Source organism: Pagrus pagrus (genome assembly GCF_965226575.1).
Source record: "Pagrus pagrus genome assembly, chromosome: 4".
Lineage (NCBI taxonomy): Eukaryota > Metazoa > Chordata > Actinopteri > Spariformes > Sparidae > Pagrus > Pagrus pagrus.
The window spans coordinates 27,505,601-27,532,696 of record NC_140188.1 but is presented as its reverse complement, the minus strand read 5'-3'; the positions used below and the strand labels follow the sequence as shown (position 1 = coordinate 27,532,696).

Genomic DNA, 27,096 nt, shown 5'->3' with positions numbered 1-27,096 from the left:
TATCGGCTCTCTTGGATTTTCAGCTTGCTAGCTGTGAGCTCACAACATAGCCAGACAGGGGAGAGCAGACACACAGATCGGCCATATACACACTAATGAGTGCACACACACAACCGTTCTGATGCATTGGTCGACACACACATACACACAGCTTAAAGACGGTAGATTACACATCAATCCAATGGAAAACAAGAGACATTAACATGAGAAAAGGACAGGGGGTGGAGAGAAGGAAGGAAGGGTGGTGATGGTGGAGGAGGTGGTGGCGTTGTAAGTCGTGAAAGCCGAACAAACAACCCGATTTTTGTTTTTACATTTCACCGAAGGCCTTTCAAACGCACAAACATCTGTCAGTGGGAGGGACATCAATGCTTTCTCTCACTACTGTAGCTCTGTAACCAGCTACAGGAGGAAATCATAACAAGCTTATTTTCTGCATCGGAAACCTGGGCCACAAGATTTATGCTTCCTCTTTTTTCTCATCTACATTCTGATGTAAACTATACTGCAATGCATAAATCCATATGATGAATGTCCATGTTGTTTGTCTAGCTGGGTATAGTCATATCTGAATTTTGAGAAACTGGAAAGGAAAGTAAAAGGAAATGGCAGTAAAGAGGAGTAGGCTTAGCTGAACGTCAAAGCAGGACATTTCAAAAGAGGCTTTGCATATTGCAGTCAATGTAAAGTATTTGCGTCGCATGACTTACCATACACTCTTGTCTCATCCATGTACAAAAATAACTGTGGGGGTGTTTACTAGAATAGGTTGACATGCTTTAACATTCAACAAACACATTATTTTTCTCATTCTGTCCACTGCTGCAGCACCCCTATTCACCCTCTGTCTGAACCCTCCATTTTAGCGCCTGTCTCTTTAAGGCCGTCCTCCTGAAAAGCCATGTCTGCTCTGATTGGTTAGCTCTCACAGGCCTGAACAGGCACCGCACACAGTGTTCCACATCAGCCCTGCCTCTGGTGTTTTTGCAACCATGGCTGTGCTTGGGGCGTGGCTGTATAGTTGTGACATCATAATGTTACAGAAGTCCTTTTCTGAATACAGGTTTGGACCTAGACCGGCTTTGTAATCAGAAAAAGACATTTCACTTTCTGTAATATGGGAACATAAAGTTGAAATTTCCCAAAATTCTTATTTTAATTATTATATTAATTATAATTATTATAACCAAAAGATCAATTCCCTCAGGGTACCATTTTGTAAATGTATAACAAAATTGCTGAGCATGTTTCTTTACTTTCTCTTTCTGTTGGCACAAAGTTTGAGAGGTAAGCTCTGTAAATACCTGATTCTTTTTAATGGAAGTACTTTTGGTATCGTTGTTCTTACAGGAAGTAAACTTACTGGCTTTAACCAGAAAAGAACAAATTCACTTCTTGAAATATTAAACAAGAAATCCCTCAAACTTCGCCTGACAGTCGGAAGGAAGCTAAACTATGGTCTGTAATCCTCCTCAGTCAGTTGTCTGAGGCTACAGTTTGTGACAAAAACAGGATCGGGGGGCATCGTGTAATCTCTCCTTTTCTTTCCTGTGGCCACAGCCGGTGATGTGTGTCTGTTGGCTGTTCGGGCACTAAGCCATTGTTGTGAGCAGTGGGAGATACAAACTCAGTGATGCAGGGAGACGGCTGCTGCGTGGGCTTGCTGAGCGGAAAAAAGGAAAAAAAACCTGGAGCCGGTCCAACTTAATTATAAAGAAATATGACAAGGGAGCCTAAAAGGGCGTTAGCAGAGATTAGCGCTGGTTACTTTTATTTTCCCGATGCCTGCAGTAATTGCAGTTATTAGTCGTCAGCACAAATAAATAGAATTGCATTTAGAGTAATTACTTAACATCTCTGTTTATTTGTGAGGAGTGATACTGTCCGCGGCAGTCAGGGGAGTTTTTTTTCTACACTTGCTGACGTGTTATGGCGGGAGGCCATGTTTCAGGCTCTCGGTGTAACAAACTTAGTTAAAGAGAATCTTTTTCTGCTGATGTGTGTTCTGGATGAAGCACTAAAACAACAAATTGGAAGTTAAATCACCTGTGTTATCAACAAGAGGCTGCAGTCAGATTTGCTGCTGTAATGCGAAGGTGGACACCAGCAACTAAAAATCATAGTGAATCTCAAAATGTGTGTTCTTACACCTTTTGTTGAAGAAATGTACACTAGATATTGGATATACTGGATGAAATTAGAATCCTTAAAGGGTATGCTATTCTATCTGACAGTCTTTAATCTTCCATCTCGTGCTGGAGCAGAGACAAAAATATCATCTAAACAAACTGAAAATCTTATCATTCATTAAGCAATAATACAGCCAGATTTAGCGTCACCTGTGCTAATATGCAACCATGGCATTGACATTTCAGTAGCAGAAAACTTGCATCTGAATGGTTCCTGTCTGTATGAACAGTATGCTATGTGTCAGAGCAGGGCTCAGTGACAGACAGCAGCTTACACATTAAACAAATCGTGATCAAAACAGGAGGAAAAGCAGGTTATTTTGCTCTATGACAGCTCAGCCCATTAAATGTCCTCACAAACTGTTAGTCTGTATGGAAAATATCAAAGCCTTGGTCCTAGTCGTGTGAAACCCTGTCAAACCTGCTGTGATTGTCAAAATATCTAAAAGGAAAAAAATCCATTTGTTGTTGTGGCTGTCAGACTTTAGTAACCCAGCCTCTGAGTGATGCCTGCTGTGAAACTTGAGCTAGATTTCTACACAAATACTGTAGTTGGCATTGGACTGACAATTTCAACAGGTCCATGAATCTGTGGGTATTTAATGGAATGGTTCAGAAAAAGTACTGAAGGAGGGCATGACAGAAAAAGTTTGAGAATTTTTTTTTTCTCCCTTTGAGGGCCGAAACTGAAACTTAACTGTAGGCCAGTGGCCAGAAGCAAACACTTGTTTTGTTGTTAATGAAGGTTCTCAGTCATCCAGGTCATGGTAATTCTAAGTGCTGTATCGTAGGCAACTGGACTTAGAAAAACTTGTTTTGTTAAGACCCGTAATGCCCCCTTAATTGAATGACTTCCTCCACAAAGTGTCACTCTGCCATGCTGAGATTATGACAAATAATTAACAACTATACATATTTAGCTACATATCCACTGAGCAAGTGTCACATGACTGTAAATCTCATGTCTATTTAATGGGACATATTGCATTGTGGAATTATTGGCAAAAAGTAGTGTCGTCTTTTTTTTTTCATTGGAATCGTCCAGCCACATATTTATATTGTCAGTCTACAAAAAGACAAAACTACAAAGTCTGTGATGTAGATATATTTTCATGTCTCCGTCTTTAGAAAATATGCAGCCCATTTATATATTTTCTTGTTTATATTTATTCCCTAACCAGTCTCCGTATGAAAAATGCAAGAAGTTTGTTCCAAAGAAGACATACGACAGGGTGGCCCACAAGGCTTGTTGTTAAGATTAGTGCTGTTTGCTTAATTATGTTCTCGATGCCTGCAGTAATTGCAGTTATTAAGCGTCAGCAAGAAATGAGTTTAATTGCATCGCCAGGAAGCATTTACATCTCTGTTTATTTGTGAGGAGGACTGTCTGTGGCAGGGAGGGGAGTGTTTTTTGCTGATGTTTTAAGGCAGGGGGCCATGTTTCAGGCTCGCAGCGTAACTAACTTAGTTGAGGAGGAATTTTTCCACTGCTGTCTGCTCTGGATGTGAGTGTGAAAAATGAACTGGAAGCTAAAATACACCTTATCAATGAGTCTCTACACGTGTTTCTGAATGGATGCCCTCACTCGCACCAGCCACACATACATACACCCCTTAAACACACACTCAGGCGTGCACACGGCTATGGCGGCTAGCAGACATGTCGGCAGTCTGCGAGAAAAACTTAATTTAAACAACATTTAGCGATGACGCAAGCTCAGCCGTCGTTAGCATAATGTATTCCTTGATAATCGGCGTGCCTCTAGCTACGATGACTCCGCTTCATCACCGGCAGCCCGAGGAGCGCACACGCCGACGCGCACGCACCCACACACTACTGATGCGTTGGTTGAAGTTCTCGTGCCCGCGGCCGTGCATCGAACCCAACAGGAGGGCGGAGAGCGAACCCCCAGGGCTGTGCTGCAGGGGTCTACATATATTTAAAACAATCATGAATTTTAATGGTAACCCGCCAAGGGAGGCTGTTTTACCAGCCAGTCGCTCTCTCTCTCTCTCTCTTATTTCATCTCTCTCTCTCTCTCTCTCTCTCATTCCTCTGGCAAAACCCAGGCAGAATTATTAATACATGACATGAAAATGTAAAAACTGGCCCCCGGTGGCGACAGCGAACAGAAAATGGTGTATTAAAGGAAAAGGAAGGTGACAGCAGAAGAAAGGGGAGGCAGAGAGAGAGAGAGAGAGAGAGAGAGAGAGAGAGAGAGGAGGAGGGGTTGGGATCAATGTGTTTGAAGGGAATAATGTATCAGTCAGGCTGTGATATCTGCTGTGTTGTCTTAACACTTAACAGAAGTCTCGAGTTGGGTTGACGCTCCTCATATCTGACAGAGGTGTTACAGAGAAAAAGAGACGACAGGAGACTGAGGGAAACAAATGTAGGAATGGAGACGGAGAGTTTAAAATATAGAACAGAGAATAGACAAGCGGGAGGAAGAAGAAAAGAATTGTACGTACTGGACCACAGTGGAGATGTGCAGACGTCGGATGCCTGGTGTGGGAAACTGGCGGGAGTTTATGTAGGAAACTTTCCTCACAGCGGCGTTCATGTTTTCCAAGTCCTCTCCCTCCATTACCAAGATAGACTGGGCTGGGTTAAAGTGGAACTGTGGACAGAGAAAACAGAGGTTAAACAGCTCCTGAAGAAATGTTAACATTCATAGCTGCACTCAATCAGTTCCAAGTGAGATGCTGTAGGCTTGTCTGGAGCTGGGTATGGACACCATCTGTGCATACAAGAAGTGACAAGCTGCATCCAAAAACTACATTTTGCTGTCTGGGCGCAAAATAAGGTGCATGCACATGAGTGTCGTCTCCCATTCCCTTTAAGAACCAGGTGCACTGGGACCCGGCAGATTGAAATTAAACGGTGGCACTCGTCTTCGCTGACGGACAGATATGCGGTCCTCGGCTTCCGGACCCCCTGCCTCCAACATTTCACAATCATCTGTCCCATCAACAACTCCATTTAACTGCATGTGAGCAAAATACACTAATATTTACCTGCGGAGGGGGAGGAGCGCTGCTGTGTGCAAGTGTGTGTCATAGAGATGTGCAGACCAGGTAATAAAAATGAAATTCAAATTCGAAATTCAAAGTTTAAGGACTTTGGACCGATGGGACTCGAGAGCAAAGACTTGAGACTTACTTGTGACTTGCAAAACAATGATTCTGTCCCACCTCTGGTACCAGCACTTGCTTTCTTCCACTTCAACGAGTGGTAAGGTCTTTAATCTTTCAATCACTACCATCTGTTATTTTGAAGTGGCAGCCAAAGTCTGATGCAGCTTTAATGTGTCACACATCTGTCACAAACATACCTACATTTTGGATTCATGAGACGTAAAGACACAAGGTTTTATTTATTCTGCTTGTGTAGTCCATACCACTTTAAAGCATGCAATGGGCACAGCCATCGGTTTCATTTTACTACAGAGTATATGAACATCAGCTTGCAGAGGCTTGAAACTTGCTTTAATCAGGTGATCCGTCAAAGTGAACATCGTGTTTGAGCTGCGATGCCCTGCAACAGCAATTCACCTATTTTAAGGCAGATTGATTTTCGAACAGTTCAGAAATCAATGGAAACAGACAGGAGGGAAAAACCTAGTATAACAGTAATATGAATATGTATGTGCTTTGCAGTGGGCGGCCTAAACAAGAAGGAAACAATGGTCGGGCCCCTTTAAGCCTGTGGACTGTGTCTGTGGACTCCCTTCACGAGTCCAGTTGGACAGAGGTGTGTGTTCTCCTGCAGGGTTTGATAGCGGGGATTTGCGGCTCCTTCTCCCTTTAAAGAGGGTTTAGTGGTCTCCTGCTAGAGCTGCACTGAGTATCTCCCATTTCCCAAACCTGGCTGTTAGCAGCAGGGTGACAGCACTTCAGCACTCCGTGGGGCTCCCCGTACACTCACTCCCCCTCTGTCATTTTCTTCTTCACACCTTCCCCTCTGTTGCTGTCTTCTCTTATGTTCTGTTCTCTATTGCCACATCCTCCTCTACCTCCCTCCATCTCTCCTCCCCTCCCTGTTATTCTCCTCTGATTGTGCTGTGCCAGACCTCTACCTGTTCTGCTAAATGCTGTCCTTAAGCCTCCCGCTGACTTATGTGAGCCAGACGAGTGTGTGGCTAAGAAGAAAATGAAATAGCTCTCGAAAGATAAACTGCACTGGCCCTCAAGAGGTTGTCCTCCTCCTTCTCCTCCTCTCTCCTCTCCTCTCCTCTCCTCATCCCAGCTTCTTCTCAAAAGGCTGGCAAGGACCTCTTTGCTGCACCAGAGCACAAGGAGCTCCGTGGAAAGAGCAGCGGGAGTGAGGGAGAGAAAAGAAGAGAGACAGAATGGAGCAGAGTTAAGGCAGCCAAGGGGACAGTGGGTGGATTGGTGGGTAGGTGGGTGACTTGGAGTCTACACAAACCCATATCCATCTTGTCTGCTCTCTATCTTCCACGGCGCAGAGAGATGAATTAGCCGCGGTGGTGAAACGGGGGTGGGGAGGATGGGGAGCTGAGGGAGCTGAGGAGTTCCAAGGAAGCCAACTCGTGATTTAGCTGTGGAGATTTTTGTAGTGTTTTTGTGTCAGCTGGGATCAAAACGTGTCTTTCTGTGTATGTGCACACACCAGAGGAGGACGTATGCTGAATGTATACTCAGCATAGTCAGGGAGGTTGTTTGAAAACCAACTTTTACAGCTACCGGGAGTTGAAGTTAAGGAAACAGATTAACATTTTGGGAAATCCACTTATTTGCTTTTCTTGCAGAGACTTATATGAAATTGATGTCACTCTCTTGGGCGGTAATATATGAAGCTATGGCGAACTGTTGGTTATCTTAGGATCACATAAAGACTGGAAACAAGGAAACAGCTAGTCTGGCCCTGTCTGAAGGTAACAAAATGTGGCTACCAACACAACTAAAGCTTAGTCCACATTTAACACTGGACAAAGAGTCCATTAACACCTGGCTTGTGAATTAAATGGGACAATCGGCATTCATTCCTTGATCAAATGACTCTGCAGTAGTCACAGGTATTTTTTTTCTTGCCTGGATCGGTGATGATGAAAATCCCAATGCCCAAGTGGACATGGAAATTTTTCTACCCATTTCTGGCGTGATGCTATGACATGCGTCAGAGTTAAGGATGCTGGCTTGTTAATACCTTTCCATCTGGGCTGCTTGAACAATGTTCCATTTGAATGAGTTTGAAAGAGACTAAAGTTAAAGATATGAAAATCTAACCATCGTAACATAAGCTGCATTTCCAGTGAAGTACAGTACTTTCAGCATCGTACCCTTTGAACCCTGCGTAACCTGTGTTCTGCTCCTTAATGCGAGATGTGTTTTGCATTTCCGCTGCAGACAGTACTCTTAAATGTAGTGCTGGCTGGCTTCAGTGTAAGCCCTTTTTTCACTTTTGCAGCAGTTAGAAAAGCTGCTGCATATTTTAACTGACACACTGTGATCTACACTCTACACATCTGCCTGATTGACAACATACACAAACTGATAGCCTTCTTTTCCTCTGCTCCGCTCGCATTCACTGTCTGTTTTCTGCCACTCGCTCACTCTAGCTTGACCAAACAAGTATTCTCTATTCTCAGCACATACATGTGGTTGTTTATGGGGCACAGAGTGGTTCTGCTAGTACCATCCACAACTCCTGACAATGGAAATGCAAAAATAACTGTTCAAATGTGTAATGAACTGAACTGAACCGTACTGCTCAGTTGAAACGAGGCTATAGTCACTTGTCTCCAAAGTGCTGAATATGACACACCAGATTAAAAAAAGAGACATAGAAAGGCAAACTTGTCCACAAGCAACGAAAAGGGCGTTATTGTACATTGTACATATAATTTGACAAACTGTTAAAATTAATTTTGTTTTTCTTTAAAAAATATACATATATAGTATATTAGTAGGAACGAAACGTAAACACTGGCAGAAATACTGAAGGACTGGCACTTTGTGAGCCAGTCGAGCATTGTACCCCCCCAAGTTCTATTCTGAGACAAGTACAATGAATGCTGGATCAAGAAAAATTAATTAGCTTGATTGCAGGCGTGTAGGTTTGTGTTTATCTGTGTGACAGCGAGTTAGTTGTGTGCTTCTGCGTGAGCGCTTCTGTCTCTTCAAACGTCCATCTTCTTTGTTGTTCCTCAAAAGCTGGATTCATTCAGTGGCTTAAACCCGACTCTACCGTTTAGGTCGGTAAACCTGTGTTACTATGTGTGTGTGTATGAATACCTTTATGCTCTTATCCAGACTCTCCAGGGAGTTGATGTCCAGCCCCTCTTTGCAGGCTTGCAGACAGGAGATGACTTTCTGACTCTCGATCTTCCCTGGTCGGATGGTCAGTCCAGACAGGCTTCCTCTGAAGTACTGAGTGAACCGCGGCTTGGTCACCTCCCCACCTACACACACAACCACACACACCTTACAGTCAAAGCAGTTCATAAAATGTCTTCACCGGAATTAAGAGTGCAAGATTGTTTGAGATTTATGGAGACACTTGTTGCTTTGGTGTTTTTGCACCCAATGTCACCAATGCAAAGTGCACAAGAACAAAACCTATTAGAAGAGGTCCACATATTCTATAAAGTCATTGCAGTGGGTCACAGAAACTCAAAGTACTAGTAGATATTTTAATTTGTGAGTTAGTATCAATCTATTGTACAGTAATCACTATGGTGTCATGTCTGTCTCTACTGGTATGTGGCAAATGTTAGTCCCTGACACAAACAAGATCATTAAACTAACAGTGACCTTGTTCACTCTTTAATTATGAGTCTTAATGACCAGATTATGGCTATAATTGGCCTTAAGATGCATGTTTTGTGTCTCTATTCTGTGACTAAGCGACTGGATGCTGCTGTAAAAGAGCAAGCGTTACTCAGCCGGCCCACCCAGGCTAAATAAAGGTAAGGAAAAAGTCAACACATTTAAAGTATGTCCTCTGAACTCTGCAAAGGCCAGTACCAGCAAGAGGAGTCTCCAAACCACTCATTATCTGAAAGGTTACTAGCTCTGGGTATCAGAACTTCACCTTTTGCAATCCTTTCCTTCCTTTCATTTATTTCCTCACTTCCTCTTTGCTTTTTCTCCGATCCCGAGAGTAATACAGTTATCAAAAAATTCAAAACTGTTGATACGTCAAAAACATTTGGAGGAAGCTACACCTGATGGGTTAAGACATAGTTGAAATACATTGCAAGAGGCTTCCTCTCTGTCTCTCATTATTAGTGTACGTGTTTACCCTTTCAACACACAACTTTGTGCCCTCACACACCTGCTCTCTCCCCCCAGTTTTTCCCCCTTCACATCTCTTTTCACTCAGATCTTTTTGTGCTGGACTATCGCCCATCCTGGCTGTCTGTGCCTCAACCTGAAGTTTGGATCTGGATCATCCTAACCCCAGGAGATTCAGCCTCTCCTCTCCTCTCCCTACTTTGCATACTGTGCTGTCTCTCTCTCTTTCTTTGTGTGTTTGTTCATCCCTTTATCTGTGGTGCCTCTGTAAGGCCTGTCTTCTCTCTGTGGGAGACAGATTGTGGTTCCAAGATAATTTGCTGCACGTCCTCCTGGATCCATATCTTTCACATCGAGGTAGCAATCAGTGTCTTTTCTGAATTCTTTTCATACTTCTTTTTCACTGTTGATGGAGGTGGTTTGAATTCCCATGAAAATGAACAACACCACAAAATGGCTGGAAAATGGCTGGAAATGTCCAGTGGGATGACTCGAAATGCTAACATGTAACCTTGCTGACTTGGATGGTGTGGAGACCACAGGATCATTTTAAAGAAGACCTCAGAGCAATTTCCAGCCGTGTTAAAGGCAACAAACAAGCGTCATTTTTTGAAGGGAAGTCGGAACATGTCCAGCCGTGTTAGGGCAACCAAATTAAGCGAAAAAAACAATCTTTTCCGAACCCTAACCAATTGTTTTTGTGCCTAAACCTAATCGGAGCATAAGCACAGCATTGTCACATGATACAATTGAAAAATTAACCTAAAGAGCTGATTAAGTTGCTGTTGTAATCAGCAATCGCCAGCATGGAAGGGAAAGCAGCAGCACTCCAGACCAGCGACCAAAACTAGACCATCCCCTACCTTCTCAAGATAAAAACAGTCGGCCTAATCTTACTCTCGAAGAGTAGTGGTACTTGATCTGCATGCTTTGTCGATACCAGCCACTGTTTATCCCAACAGGTTAATTGATTTGATCCTCGACAAAAAGACATGTTGCAGATCAAAAGTTTGAATGTATTTGTCTATGCACTATACCACCTCTTGCAACTTTGATCATAGTGTCTTTTTCACAGAACCCTTACACCTTTATGATGGAAAATCTTCAAGCTTTAACTTTGAAGATTATGCCAACCGAGGCACTGATATCTAAGGAGGGGGATATGAGCTGAGGGCCACTTTCAATGCCGTATGCCCAACTGGATTTACTGCTTGGCAAGCCTTGCAAATCTGGTTCATTTTCAATCCACCCAGTGCTGCCCAGTGTGGCTGGTACTGGAACAGAAAAATGTACTCTTTGAACCAGGTAATCCAGTTTGTGAGTGTAGAATTACTTGATGATATTCTGCAGTAGCTGGAGTTGGGGGAGTCATCTACATTTTTATCAGACTTTGCCAAGCTTGACCCAGTTAGCCCTAATTCCCTGCTGATGGTGCAGGCACATGTATCACTGCCCTCAGTAATGCATACTGCATCTGAAAAGCTCAGTTATTTCATGTGGAGACACAGCTGACCACTGCAGGAAACACTTTCTCATGCCCGACCTCTTAGAATCACCCCTATGATTGCTAACAACAGCTACACTGTACACTCTGGCCAGTTGGATAAAGCTCCCTTTTTGCCCCTGAAGCAGACAGAGTCCTACTGGTTGTGTGATCTATTGGATCTGCTCACAGGACCACATCAGCCCACTGGCTTGTCATCTGCCTCCCTGCTTCACCAGACAGGAGAATAATGAAGCCTATTTCTTGACCGGCCAGATAGAAATAGGGGGGCACTGAGAAATTCTTACACCCGAACTCTCCCCCTTACCTCTACCTGCCTATCATCCCTTTCTCTTTGTTGCTCGCTCATGCTTGTGCTGAACTGTTTGCCCTCAGGCTCCTGCTCCCAAATGTCTGTGATGGTTTTGGAGAAGCAAGCAGGAAACAGACTTTTCGACTTTTCATATTTAGTTTTCTTGACGAAAATTGACCGTTCAGTAAACTTTTGATAGGATAACCAGCATACTGACTACAGCAGTGGGGTTCTGGGCTTACAGGCCCTTTTTCTGACGAGGACATGCATGTGTAGTATACTGTAACTACCTCCACCATGCAAAGAACAAATCTGTTTCTTAACTTCTGGATCTTCTACTTGGTTAATCAATGGTGCTGATTACGGGCCTGGGAAATACAGCTTAAACCTTCAAGCCATCAAGTATATATCCAAATGGACAGTTCACCCCAAAGTCAAACACTGGGAGATATTGGCTGTAAGGATGTCTGCCTTCTCTTGAAAATAGAGGGAGTAGATGGTGTGTGTGGTCCTCTATTTAGGAACTATTTTCTTTCTACCGAACTACATCTGCCAACTGTCCCACCGTGCAGTAGAAGTGTGCATCCACTCGTGGACAAGAGACTCGTGCTGCAGAATGTAATAATTAATCCTCCTCTGACTGAGTGATAATGTCAGCTGGCCTCTCTGACAGAAGAGAAACATTTTGATTTTGGGGTGAACTGTCCCTTTTAGACTCCTTTAGGGACCCATTGTTCCAAAACTGTAAAAATCATGTACCTGATCAATATTCATCTTATGGTTATAGTTCATGTTGGTTGTTCCTTAGCTTATAATAATAAATATGTGTATTCATGCTTCTTTGTGTGGTATGAAAGCCCCATATTGATCTTTCTTCTCTGCAGTCTTCCCTTCACTGGAATGTTGGTAATCTAACTCTCGTTAAATTTCAGTACACTAGCCACAGCTGGTTTGCATATTTAAAGCCATTTCCTCCTTAAGTGCGTGCTGATTCCCTGCCAGGTACCCGGGGAGCAGAGTCTCTCCAATAAAGGCACAGGATGGCATTTGAAATCACGTACACCAAACTCTGCCAAACACATTATTTCCTCTTTTTCTTTATGCTTCACCTTCTCTCTCTCTTTTACCCAGTCACCATTTCCTTCCCTTTTTTCCTGCCCTCTCTCTAGATGTCCACCTGTCCACTCTGTCCCACCTTGACAGATGTTATCAATTTAGGCCGTGGCCAGAGAAACCATTAAGGGTCCCAGACAGAGGGTAAAAAAGAGGAGAGGGGATTACCGAGACGCTGCAGAGCGGGAATGATATGGGTGATAAACTCGCTGATCATTCCACTTTACAGAGGCTGGTTTTTACGTGGTGTCAGCTCTCTTCGCCCCGCTCTGTGCAGCCCTCCCTGCTCTATAGATCTTCACTCTCCTTTTTTACTCAGATTTACTTGTGTCATTTCCACGAGAGCAACAGATGAGACTGGAGAGGCACGGGTGAGCTGGAAATAGGATCATTATTTAAGTGTAAGTGTGAGTCTCTCACTTACTGTGTGATTTATTGCACATGTTCCTGTATCAGCACCTGTGTGCCTGTATTTATTCATTAAACTGTATAAACGCAGCTATTTATGCTCCAATTTGTGGATGTGTGTAATCATCATCAGTACTTCTTCCTGCACGCGTCTGCGGTGATGGAAGAAGTCTGGGAGGCAGAGCAGCAGTGTGTAATTACACAGCCGAGGAAAAAGAAGAGTGAGGCGAGCTGAGCGTCCCGAGTGTTTCACACTCTGCCAGGTCAGAGGGTAAATATAGGTTGACTGCGCTGTGAAAACTGCACAGCTAGCACTTACTCTCAGAGGTGAAGAGAGAAGGATGGGTGGGGGCAACCCTTCTATTAGAAAATAGGAGAGAATCAAAGTGTACAAATGCATTTTTCACAGCTGGATAATTCACTGCTTTCCTGTTGCAGGGAGTCACACGTACAAGTGTATCTCACGCATTCTAATGTGAGATGTGATCTAGTTCACCTGTAGTGGCAACAGTGTGTTCGCTCCACAATCCGGGATCTGCAGGTTCATTTTTGAAGGACTGTGTGTCTGTACTACTGTACTAACATGTCCGTTATAGAAGTCTGAGTAGTTCTGAGTATCTGAGTAGTTCTAGTAGTAAGAATCTTGTGACGTTAATTTCATCATCTAACCATTTACACTGAGGGTCGACACGTAGGGCCAACACACCAACCTGACATCAAAGAATTAGTGGTGACAAAGCTTGACTGTTGTGTTGCCTCACATCACCTCTGTCTCGGCCTAAAAGCTGCACTTGAACACACAGCAAAGACTACAGCTGATAGACAACTAGCTTGTATAATCTGTGTGAGAGGAAATGACTCAACACACCATGAGGTGGCAGAAAGGGAAACCGGAAGACTCGGGACGGCGGATATACAAACCGTTGTTATGACACCACTGACGCCAATATAGCCACTTCTTATCAAGAATATGTCTCATAAAAACTTGCAAATAACAACTTGGCACTGTCAAACAGGTGCAAGCGATAAACAAGGAGGACCTGCACTAAACAGGTGAAATCATGGATACTTCAGCAACAGGCTCAAGAGGCTTTCCCTCTCTTTGTCTGTTTTGCTTAGCTGAACAGCCAATCACTGTGATTTCTCTCACCGATGGGCTCCACTGCCGATTCAATGTGCTCTCTCAGCTGGAAATCTGCCAACAAGGGCCAACTACGGCCACAGATGCTCTCCAAGAGCCCGAGGGCCGACCACCGGCCTGGTGTGTCAGGGCCCGAGGATGTTTTCACACCTGTCGTTTGGTCCAGTTGTTCCAGAGTCCACTTTGTAGTCACACTGGCTTTTTAGAAGCAAGCCAGGAGGTGTAAACAAAAAGTCGGCATCCTGCATCATCAGCGTTACATAGGGGCCACGTGGAGAAAAACAATTTCTGTGGCTGACTTCAAGACATGAAACACTTTACTGCGCCATGTGAGTATATCTTTCTTCTCTGGTGAGAAAAAGTTCACAAATGGAAATAAGCACTTATGAGCATTAATAGTCCAGACTGCAGCTGGACCGTGTATATATCAGATAGTGATGAACAGACAGAAACGGGGGGAAAGATAGGCTTTTGTACTGTAATATTACAAAACTATAGTCACTGTGTTTCAATCAGTCTTTCTGGGGCACTGCTTGAATAAATGTAGTTGGAGTAGGCTATCCACACCTCTGTGTTAGCTCCTTTTTACCATCTGATTCATCTATTATTTGCACTCATCTCGTACCAGAGTAAGTCCTAACTGAACTGAACGTAAAAAGAAATCCTCACTGACATGGGCAGATACTGAAACTTACCCTCATGATTATGCAGAGGTGGAAAGTTTAATATGAGCTTTACAGTACACATTATCACACAGACCAACAGCCTTAGTATGTTACAGTCAGACTATGCTGATCATTTTGGGCCGACCGGCTCAAGAGTCATTCAGTATCTATAAATTTGATGGCATTGACCGAAAGGTTAGAAAACTATTTATATCAGAGTTTAATAGCTTGTGACAAAGTATTTTATTCTACATCATCTTAAGACACTAAAACTTACCTCCTAATAAAAAGTGATTCATGTGTGTTCATTAGCGGCTCCTAATGGGATTTCGAGGCAGGTTTCATTACAGATTATACCGACTGCTGGAATGGGTTCTTTGGATAAATATCTGATACGAGATCGTTCTAAATCACATTCATTTGCTGTGCCCAGGACATCATTTATTTAGACGCTAACTGACCAGTTAAATGTTTCATGAACCATGAAATGATATCATGAAATTTAATTAAATATTGCAAAAATCACTGCTGCCTGGAGCCATACTGTTTTGAGCTAACAAATCTTTTTATTTACTCTGCCATCCGTTTGCACATTACCATGCTGTCCTGTCTGAACTCTCCGGTCCTCATCTGACAGTTTTCTCTGTGAGGCCATTTAGCGGTGCGACAGAATGCAGAAATAAACACGCTGTCACTGTTCTACAAATGTTGATTTTCTTTTCACCACTGTTCTAAAAAACACTCTCAGAGCCGAAGCTCCCGGAGCCAGTTGGACAATAAATAAGCTCATCTTTGCAACAGGTTTGCAATCAATGTGCTGAACACTTAAAGCTCAGCGCTTTGAAAAGGCAATCTGGCCAATCTGTTGTGGCTAATGGCTTATGTTAAGATTTCGCTCTCACCCTTACAACTCTTTACTGAGGCTTAGCCCCCAACTAGAAAAGCTGAAATAGTCTTTGAACTCCTTTTTTTTATTCAAGGCCCTTTTAATCCTCCTAGAAGGCTTGCAGTGTTCGATGAAAGAAATGGGAGGAGAGTAGGAGGTGGACAAGGAGGAGGAGGAGGAGGAGTGGACTTCATCTCACTGCCCCAGATGAAAGCGACACGAGATGACCTGCTCCTGCTCCCGCACGAAAAAAGATATCTCGACTCTTTATCTGAGGCTAAGCATCACCGAGCAGCCTCATTTGGGCTATCGAATCAATGGGGGTCTGTGCTGTGTGAAAAAGTGCCCTCGCTCCTACCCCGGTGCAATTAGTGGCAGCTATCAGTTTTCGAGGACAGCTTAATTGTACGCCTTCATTCAGTTTTCAGGTTTCCCCTTTTGTCAAAGGCAGACTAAGTGCTTTTCTTAATTACATTGTTCATTCAAGGCCAAAGAACATGTTCCACACTCAATGAGTCCCTTTGTAATAATACTTCAGAACATATAATTCATTTTCTTGAACTTGCACTCATACTGTCTGGAAGTTACATTCAATCAGCAGACTTCCCGATTTTCCCCATTTTACAGTGGCTCTCAAATTAAACTTTGCTTTCAGTCGTAGTCTTTTTCACCGTTTCATTATCGCTATCATCGCCTCTATCGCCACCGGCATCTTCATCATCATCACCAACGCTCAGCGCCGCTCACCCACCTTGCCAGCAGGCACCGACTGTGAGCTGCACGTCAATCTGCGAGGGGTGGATGGGCCAGTCGTCGGTCACCAGGTAGGGGTCGTAGGTCACGCCGTCCACATAGAGCGTCACCACTGGGAACTCTACATTGATGACGTAGTAGTGCCACTCCTTGTCACAGATCTGTCAGAGAGAGAAGAGAGCGTGTCGTGAATGGACACTAATAATTTAAATGTGATTGAACAGTCAGCTGCTGTGTTTTTTCACTTTTAAAGGGTAACTCCACCAATTTCCCACATTAAAATGTGTTTATAGGTCTTGTGGAGTTCAACTGCACATGTGAAAAAAGTAGTATAAAGCCTTTTGTGGCTCATGAGGGAGCTACATTCAATTTGATAAATTGCCTCCAGTGATGTCACTCAGTGGCTAAGTTGCATTGTGGGTAATGTGAGAGTTTCGTCTCTCATCCATCCAGGTAAGAAGATTTAAAAAGGAAGAAGCAGAAGCACACACATGCACACACACTCCATGAGCAGATTGACAGTTTTCTTTCTGGGCATGAAACTTTGTTCGTTGCTCTGCTATTCCTCCTTCAGTCCCTCGCACTGTGGAACAGAATTAAAGCTGCTGTAAGCTAACTCTGCAGATGGCAATCCCCTCCCTCCTCTCTATGTCACCACACTTACACGACTACTTTCTTTTTGTTTTCAAGCCTTTTTCATCGCTTCGCCTGTTTGGTAGTTTAAGCCGCCACTGGGAGCGCTGGGATTGGTAGCTTCCCCTGTTCCACCATTACTGGTATAGGTACCAGAACAGGAGATACACCGGTGTATTTTCTCAAATAAGAAGGGTTCTGTTTCTATTACAGATCCACCATGTGATTTGTTGTGATTGTGAATTTTTATATAAATTCTTGGCTTGTGAAGTTTTTCCCCTGTGCTTCACACGCACTGAAATGCATTAGTACATTACCTGTTTAACCTCTTCTGAAACATGCTTGACTGTGCCACACTTCAGCATGCTTGACCATTCACCCTGCCTCGCTGTGTGATTTAATTGATTGCACAAGCCCACTCGTGCCTGTCTGTCAGTCTCTGAGTGCAGCTGCCTCTCCTTCCTCTTCCTCCGCCTTAGGGCTTTAGCTCAGCAGTGGCAACACTCATCGGGCCGTGCTTCACCTCTTCCTCTCAGCTCCTCTGATACAGCCCGGGACAGCCTTTGAACACTTAGCCTTGGGTAACCTCCAGCTCTAATGACGAGCACTCGGCAGCCTGCTTATTAACACCGTGCTTGCGTGACAGATGGGAGTTCTAATCAATCCGGTTCATTTTCGCTGCTATTGAGGTGTGAGATACAACATCTGGTCTATTGGTGATCATTCTGCACAGCTGCTTAACACATATGCAGCATGTCGATGTGCTGAGTCGGTGCTCGGGATCAATGGGGGGATAATCTGATTGTGCATTTGATGGTGCTCCAGATGTGACTGATGCTGATGGCATTGACTTTGATTTGTAAGTTAGGATGCTAGGACATGCATAAACATGATCACAAGGTAGCTCTGCGCCTACAATTCCTATGCAATGTGTATACAGGTTGCTGAGATATGATTTCAGCATGTCTCCAGAATACATACTGAATACTATGTGGACTTTTGCTCTAAATCCCTAACGTGACCGTTGCATTATCAACTGGATATTGTAGATTTATTTCCCCATCTGGTTGCATCTCATTACTTGTGTGCCAAGCGTAAAAACAATGTATATTAGCATGCACACACACTAATCCCTCTGACATTTGCACAAGCAGACAGTCGCCTCCCGTGCTCTACCGCTTCTTCCATGCTTTTGCTGTTGAGTATTTCAAAGAGAGCTCGGGCCCTTCTGGGATCTGAGCGCCTAGTGGATGACTTCCTCTCGCAGGCTTCAAAGGGGTGCTGCTGAGGCACTCTAGCCCAAGAGGAGGCTGCCTCTGCTCGCTACAGCTGTCAGTTTGAGATCTCTCTCAGGGATAGAAGGAGTGAGAGAATTACGTAGCCACACATGACAATACTACTTTGTAGAGCGGAGGAAGAGCTTGTGACTAGAGTTGGACTGACATGGGTATTTGAAGAGTGATGTGGATACATGAGTGTTTCAAAGCTGCTGGTAATATTTAACATCTTTAATCATTCATCATCATCATTTAAATAAAGAAGCTTTAAAAGCATAGAAGGAAGAAACAACGTTCAGACGTGGCTGGATGATGGTCGATGGCCCGATTTTAAAGTTAATAATCGGTTTACTGACGCTTAGCCTAGCTGCTAATTCTGCATAGCATCTCCAAATCTTGTTTAAGGTTAAAGTTCAGAGCAAGACAGAGCGAGCGCACTGCCTCCGATGGAATGAGATCCATGCTTGCGGGGGTAAACAAAAACAACATGTCCGACAATGCTGAGACGGTTCACAGTGCACCACTAAGACTAACGTTTGGAAGACATTTGGATTTTTAAAGAAGGAAGGAAAAATGGACGAAAAGTCTGGTAGTTTGTGAGGTCTGTGGCACAGCGATTAAGTTCACCGGTAGCGTGATGGTCACACTGGCCTGGAGAGGCGGTATCATGAGAAGTAGGTGGGCAGTCTCTTTTTGGCATTCAGCCACTGAGTAGCAGACAATACTGATGTGGACAGCCAGTCATTATTCTCAGTGCTGCCCTCAGTGTGGTTTCAAAATGACATTTGTCTTCCATTTTCCCCATGCCATAAAGTAACAAAAATACTTGGGGTTCCCTGGTCTTAGTATTATATTATTATACTATTATAGTATTATACACTTATACTTATAATGCAAACTGAATGACTCCATGAAACAAATGTTAAGAATTGTATTAGATTGCATCCAATTGCACCAGATCAGACCAAATGGACCCGTGTTAAAAATGTATCGGAGCCCCTGTATCTAGATGCATATCGGCTCATCTTATAAGGGAGTGATGCACAACCCAATTAGAAATAACTGACTCAGAGAAAATGAGTCCACTGAACATTTCTTGAGAATTTTCAAGTTACAGTTCATTTGCAAACAAGATAATAAGTTGTGTGCATAAATTATTATCTTGTGCCCCAAGATAGAAAATGTTTGATCCCTCAGGACTTTGGAAACTCTGTCTAATCTTGTGCGCAAGATGTGGATCTTCACTCAAACAATTAAAAGGCAGTCAGGTTGATAGAAATGGTAAACTTTCAGAATGCAATCAGGTCTAGTCCAGTTGATGGAGATGGCACAAACGTTCGGCATCTTGTCAGAAAAATGATTAGTGTTTGAGAGAACAGGTGCACTGCTATGCATGGGAAGATGCCAGCTGGACACGGATGGAGAAACTTTGTTGCGCGAGTGTGTGTTTGTGTGCAGGGGGTGGGATCGGTGTCCGTTACAAAACCTGAACACTGGATATAACGTGGAGAAGCATCCACTATAGGACAAGCTCAAAAGCTATACTTAAAAAGCCACGGGCCACTGTGTGTGCGTGTGTATACGGGGTGTGTGTTTGTGTGAGAGGCAGCGATCCCACAAGGATACACCACTTGTAATAACACCTTACAACAAACAGGCACACAAAAATGAATGCACAGACATCAATCCAGCACCATTAAGTGTCAACTTCAAAAGCTTCAAAGTCAAAGTTAAAGTTTGGGAGAGCAGCTCGGGCTTGCCTCGCCTATGAAAAGCAAAGCAAAAAGTTTCGTATTCCCCGATCCCCTCACTTTCCCGTGTCTCTGCCTGATGCAAATTGACAGACGGAAGGAATGTATGAAATAAATAACCACACAAACAAAGGAGAGGGAGGACGTGAAACAACCAGAGGACAAAGAAAAGAAAGTGAGAGAGAGAGCGGAAACACCACACATCAAAGATCCTTCATCATCTCTTGGGGCACTCGATGGCGAGAAGAAAACAAAATTGCTATCTGCCCTCCTCTATCTCTGTCTCTTTTTCTCTCTGCAGTTTATTCGGGCTCGTTTCTTCTTTGCCTGTCTCTCCATTAGAACCTGACTGTGGGAGTTGTTGCCTCAAGACCTTTGGAGTTGAAAGTCTTTAAGAGATCTGTCACCCAACCCAAGCTTCAACTTCAAACAAGAGATGGAGGAATGAGATAGAAAAGGTAGAAGAATGAGGAGCGATGAGGGGATCTGAGATCGGGAGGTGGCAGGGCAGATAGATGACAGCGAAGGAAGGTGGAGATGAAAGGAAGAGAGGGAGGAAAAGAGAGGGGAAGAGGGAAATAAATGATATGAGAAAAGAAGAAAAGAGAAGAAAGTGGGAGAGGAAGATAAGGGAAGTGAGCTGTAACCTTTGTTAAAGGGAAAGACATGCCTACGACTCAGGAAACAACAACTATGGAGGAAAGCAGTAAATCATTAAAGAAATAATTCGCCATGCTGGAAAATACACATATGCTTTCTCATTGAGAGTTAGATTAAAGATCAATACCACTCTCATTCTCACACAGCGAATATGGAGCTGGAACCAGAAGTCGGTTAGCTAAGCTGAATCTTTAAACTTAGAGCAGTGGGAAACAGCAACATAACATACAAAGTGTTAACAAATGTTAAATAGTGAGCTAATATTTTGAAAGTTTTATTTTTTCTAAAAATAAGCATTAACAGGAATCCAGTATATTAGCAAAAATAAATTACAAAAAAAAATGCACTGATGGTAGACTACCCATGATTCCTTGTGCAATCATGTAAGCAAGCCAACCTAACGTTAAGCTAAATGTCATGTCCCAAAAGGCTGTCTGGTATGAAGGCATGTGTAAGGCACTGTATAAGATGCAAAAGGCTGTGACAATGAAGCATTGGTATGTGATGACCTGGGATAAGAATGTGTGGCTATCGGCTACACAATAGCTCCACATCATTAGTGCCAGTTCAGTGGGCAGCTTTATACAATATATATGCGGTGAGGGGTTCCTGCTACATATTTCAGCTGCTGCATCAGTAAAGGGGTCTTTGGCCTGTAAAACGTTGAGGACCCCTGAGTTAATTATTTTGTCTGTATTCAGGCGAACATGACTGTAAGATAAACTCTCTGTAGCTCCTGAAATTACGGGTTAATCTAGTCATCAGTATTCACTTAAAGTAGCCTGACATTGCTTTCATTATAAAAACCACTGCATCAAAATAAAGAGTAAATGTGAATATAAAGATAGAACTTCGATCGTGCAGGTGTGCCCAATAAACTTGTAAATCATGTGTACAAATAACCAGACAAAAGACAGCAAAGATGCCCTTAAACATGAGGTTATTCTTAGCTTCGACTGTGGATGTGGGGAAGAGGGCTGATGAGAGAGAGGGATAGATGGAATAAAGAGGAAGTAAAGGAGGTGAAAGGAGGGAGTTAAGGGGGAGGAGAGCCTACGGGGCCTGCTGGAGGAAGGATCCAAAACAGAGATTGATGAGCAGCGCAAAGAAGGTGACTTTAAGGAGGGATGGGGAGGAGGAGCCAGGGGAGGAATGAGAACGTTGCTGTAGAGGGAAAGTGAAAGCAGAGGTGTACATGTAAACTGAAGGGATTGGATTGGTGGGTGGGATTGGGTGGTACGGTACCTAATGAACCTGGAAATGATCACTATATGACAAAGAAAAAGGTGGAGGGATAATTCTGTAAGTGTAAGTGAAAGTTTTGTATAATTTAAGTCAATTCAATGACAATTCAATAAATATTGTTATAACTTGCAAAGTGCAATGATGCTATCCTATTCATATGTAAAGCAGTAGGCCTATACAACATTTTAACAGTGGAAGTAACAGAAGTAAGATCTAAAAATATATATGTATGTATAAATGTTGCAGCTCAGTGGTTAGCTGCCTGCAGAGAGAAAGGATGTGTTCTCCCTTCTGTAATGCCAGTTTTCTCGAGGTGCTCTAGTTTCACTGCATCCCAAAAGATATGAATCGGAGGAAGTACAAATACTCCTGCTATTGTCCTTGACCAAGGCACGGGCCTTGATGCAGATGTAAATCACTCCTTAATCATCACTGTTTGGTTTATCAAACATGCACTCTAAAAATGACCTTAGCTGCACATTTCCACCATTTATTGATGTTTAATCATTCTCAATGTGCCTTCAGTAATTCACAAAGGTCAAAGGTCTAAAGATTACTGACTCATTTAGTGTTTCCCTCCTGAGTAGACTGGTACCGGATGGTTAAGGAACAAAAAATATAAACCAACAAACGTGTCGTGGTATGGTTGAAAGGCACAGTATATTTCTGCTTTTTCCTGTTCTTATTACTCAGTTTTCTATCACTTTTGAGGTAAAACCATAGAAATGTTTATGTGTCACATGTTAAGTCTAGAAAAAGTGGCACACACTACGATGACACAGAAAGTCAGTAACAAAACAGTATCTGTCTAAAGCTGTGCTAACACCGGCTAGAACTATCCATCATGAGACACTGGTCACAAACCAAGACTGTGGAAACAAAGTCAGTAAGAGCATAACTGTCGAGTTTTCAGCGACGAGGACTGCTGTGTATAGCAAATGAGACACTCTACTGGGAGAAAGAGAAAGCAGGGCCAAAAACTAGCAAAAAATAAGTACTCAAGGAATTCTGAGGCTTTAAAATTAAGGCACTTTGTCTCTTTTAGCACCGACAGGCACTTCATATGCTAACGTGGCTCTACAAATTGTATAACATCAGACATAATGTTACAAATTGCCGTCTAACAGCTCAATGAATGTTGGTATCATTAAAGCTAAAGCTCTCATCCTGTCCTGTTTGTCTGCCCTCAGAAATACTTAGTCTCCAGATTCATTTGCAAAAGTGCTGTTTGCTAACACATAATTGCCATAAATCATCATCAGCTCAGTGTCAACATGCAAACCATTATCATGTCAATTGTTGTGAGCAATTGGGTGTCTGAAAGCCTATAATTATAAAAATAGAAAAAACAATTTAAAAAGAAGTGATAGCGGAGGAACAGTTATATGTGTGTGGCGGTGTCGGTGTGTGTGCGCCCGTGTATACATGTACTGTATGCAAGTTTATGTGTGTGTGTGTGTGTGTGTGTGTGTGTGTATGGGAGAAGTACTTGAAGGTGACTATGAATTACCGGCTGGCAAAAGAGACTAATTAGAGTAGCAATTATACAGCCGCTCCCGGCAGAGACTGCGAGTCAACAGCCAAATGACCTCTCCACGAGCTCATAATGGGCCACACACTACATATACACGCACACACGCATTCATGTGTACGCGCGCTCATAAGCACACACACACACACACGTTAATATCCACGGGGTTTTTAGGCTGCATGGCAATTTTAGTGAGACTGATCACATTGACTCGCTCACCCTGTTGGGTTTATATAAAGCAACAGAAGAGTTAGAGTGGAGAGAAACACTGTAATATTACAAATTTGGGGGCGTCCCAGTGGTTCAGTGGTCTAAGATGCATCCAGTACCATGTATGTAATGTGATGTCCTGGGTTTAAAGTGAGCCCCGGTTAATGTTACAGGTCCGTCTATGTTTGTATTTAAATATGTAGTTTAGTTTTGTTGGTCTGTAAAGACTAAAGATCACAATGATTCATTGTTTCCTTTAAGTTCTGATTCATCTAGAGCTGATGCACACAAATGTACTGCAAATGAACAAAGGTTCTGTTCAGAACTGGTATTCCCATGCATCCAAGGTGACCCGAGAGCTCTCAGTACAGGTGGTGGTCTGGGCCACATGTGACGACATTCTGTTAGTAAATTCCTTAAATTCGGCATGAACTGCAGTATGTTAAATTGTTTTTTTTTTTACTTGTAAAAGGTGTCTGTGTTTTGCGGCATCGCTCTACTGGCTTGTTTACGAAAGAAGACGACATGTTATTTATGGTAAACATGTCAAATTTTACAAGTACAGTAAACAGTCGCCCGGGGAGAAAGTCCCCAGATTGCTATAAAAAATGTCCCAATTTTGAGTTATTGTGTTAGGAGAAACTTTATAAACCTTGTGAAATGCTGTCAACCACAAATTCTTCTACTAAATTATTATTAAATTATTTCAGCCTCCTTGTAAATTCGGCAAATGTTATACAGTACGTGTGTCTAAAACACTGTGTCCGTTTGTCCCAGTGATGTAGGTGTTTATTTGCATACAGGAAAGATCTGATCACAAGTGGTCAATTGAGATACATGACATTTGTGAAGTGACGTCCTTAGAGCTGTCCACTTGTGTTTGAGTCACTCAGGATAGATGTCAATAAAAGTATTATAAATGTGAACAGACAGGTTACTCAATCCTTTTACAGCCATTCACCACTAATCTGCCCTTAAATGTCTTCTTTTTTTTGTCTTGGTTAGTTTGTGTCTTATATGTCACTCTCTGTTCTACATTTGATTGTTGCCGGTTCTGTATAGCTAAAAAAAACAACTAACTTAAGCACTGGCACGCAGTGCCAAACTTTAAAAACCCCTCGGGTTAAAGCATTGTAAATGTGTAGGTGTTTCCTGCACATATATGCCTACATGTTCATGTTCATTGTAAACACAATATTTCAGATTTAAATTCCATTAAAATGCTTGTCAGGGGCTCAGGAGAGGTGTCGATTTGGGGCACAGCAGTTAATTGTCCACCCAGAGTGCTCCTGCTTACCTTGTATGTTCCCTTTATAATTTCTTATGAATAGAACAAGTCTATCGCAAACCTGGAACAGAGGGAAGGAACAAAGAAGACAAACGTGTGGGGCAGATCAGAGGGAAAAGCAAGACAATGTTTAAAATCCAGCAGGAGGACATTTTCAGCCCGCCATAAACTCTAATAGAAAACAAAAGATGTTGAACGTGCACTTGCTGCAGAATGGCTTAACGTCAGGTCTAAGTCAAATGGGCAGCCACAATCACCCCATATGGTTATACGCCACTGTTGTTTATCTGCTTTTTACCCAAATGTGACCACTGTGTGTAAATCTGACCTCCAGAACATGTCATGAGAGTAAATAAAGAAGAACATCGCTGCTGTGATTTACGATTGATTTGTACTTTTTTGTTGTGTTGAAACCAGCTGGGTAAAAAACATGCTGATAGGAGCACGTTAGACCAAAATAAGGCCATCTCACTTTTTACCTCTACACCATCAGTCTGTCAGCTGCAGTCCTTTTCCTTGCCTCCATAATTTCATCGTGCTAGTTTTGGGAACATTTGGCCCAAAAAAGATTTTTGGCATCCAAGCGACCCATAAAGTATTCTCCTTTGGTTCTGTTAGCAAACAGAAGCTCCAGTTACAGAAACTGGGATTACTTCACCTCAATCGACCTCAGTTGAGGAAGCTCAGCTGAGCACGGCTGCACCGCAGGATCCAGCTGTACTGTAAGCTTCAGCTGTGAGTTACCACTGTCTGTATCCGTATCCAGCGCTTGAGCATTTACAGTGATGTTTTTGGACAGGTTGCAAACAGGAGAATATTTTGGGCTTTTAGTCAGTTTCAGTTTTGAGCTGTGGCTGATTATGTGGGATGGAAGGAGTCTCGCCTTAATCAGAGGTGGATGAACCAAACAACACTGTACATGCAAAACAACAAAGTGAGACATTGTCTGTCCTTACAATATCAGCCAGTCTTTTTCATCATCCTCTCCTTTCAGTCTCCTGTCTGGTCTGATACATGGTACACAAAAGCAAACATGCCGCAACACTTATGCCTGTTGCTACATTGCTTTAAATTCGAGTCAGACGGAAAACCCTCTGATCTAGTGCCGTAACCACTGGTTTGAAATAGAGCCGGATAGGAGTGCAGTGAAGTCTAACACTAGCATCAGGTGCTCCGCTGTGTGTACAGTAGGCGCAGGGGTTTAAGTGGGATTTGTAAGGACGGAGAGCTGGGGCCTTGAAAATGGATTCGAAGTAATCGCAGCTTTAAGACTACATTTAGAGCAAAGCAATCAAGCTCACGGCTATGTGTGGGTTAAATGATGGCCAAGATTGACAGGCTTCTTGCAATGATGACTGATTAGTCTTATCCATATAAACTAAATAAGGTTCTAGCCTATGTACAGTCAGGAAGACAATTATTTTGCCTGCTTAGTTTTCAAACCATTCACTGTCCTCATGCCTCTTCTTGCTGTCAATGTCTGGGGCTGTCAGTTGACATATCAGCTACTGTATTTTCATCATCAATAGCACAGTGACACACCTACACTGTACACTGCTATCATCTTGCAGCCCCCTCTTTTTAAACATGTTTCTCTCTCCGCCTGTAGTTCATTCATGCTGCTGTCCTGCAGGCCCTCCACCTCTCCATCACTGCCCAGTCTTTGCAGATCCATCTGCTTCATCTCTCTTCAGCCTCGTCGGCCTACCAGTCACAGCTGAGTCATCAGACACCATCACCACCAGTGTCTGGACTCCATGGGGGCATCAATTACAAAATCTCCCTAAGCCTTACCCTTCCAAACACTTTCCGACAAGACTTATTCATCACATATCGTACATATTAAACATTTTCTTACTTCATTCAATTGTCCCCCTGATTGAACCGGCTTTAAACTTGTCCTCTTAACTTCCCAAATGGATATATTTGTGTGATGTTCTCAAGACTAATTTTATAGGCTTTTCCCTTGACCAAAGGTCAGTCCACTTCAACCGTGCCGTGTGGTCAAGTGTTTCCACTTCAGCCTCACAGCGGGGGTTAAAGAGGAAGCAGCCAGACAGCTGTGCTCCAGCATGGCCTGATTGCAATTTGCTCCATGGACTAAATCTCTGTGGTTTGGAGTTAAGTTTGACTTCTGTGTTCGTGTTTTTGTAAATTCACATATAAGCAATATTTTACTGTTTACTGACAACTTTCAGCTGTTTCAGAGCTGCGTCAAATCATGTCTGATGCAAACATTAAAATCTCTCCTGTTGAACTAGTTTATTGTCTAAACTATGCAATGCATTTG

At 43.0% G+C, this 27,096-nt stretch overlaps 1 protein-coding gene across 2 annotated transcripts in view; it reads right to left on the bottom strand.

The window, feature by feature from the left end:
• The window catches only part of LOC311255636 (calsyntenin-2-like), a 251,594-nt gene that overhangs the window by 19,926 nt on the left and 204,572 nt on the right, over positions 1-27,096 (bottom strand). For both annotated transcript variants that reach the window (XM_084350266.1, XM_084350267.1), the window contains 3 exons: positions 16,210-16,372; positions 8,448-8,614; positions 4,662-4,810 (listed from right to left, as the gene is read on the bottom strand). In XM_084350266.1, the coding sequence (XP_084206392.1) occupies positions 4,662-4,810; positions 8,448-8,614; positions 16,210-16,372 (479 nt within the window). The remainder of the gene's footprint in view (positions 1-4,661; positions 4,811-8,447; positions 8,615-16,209; positions 16,373-27,096) is intronic.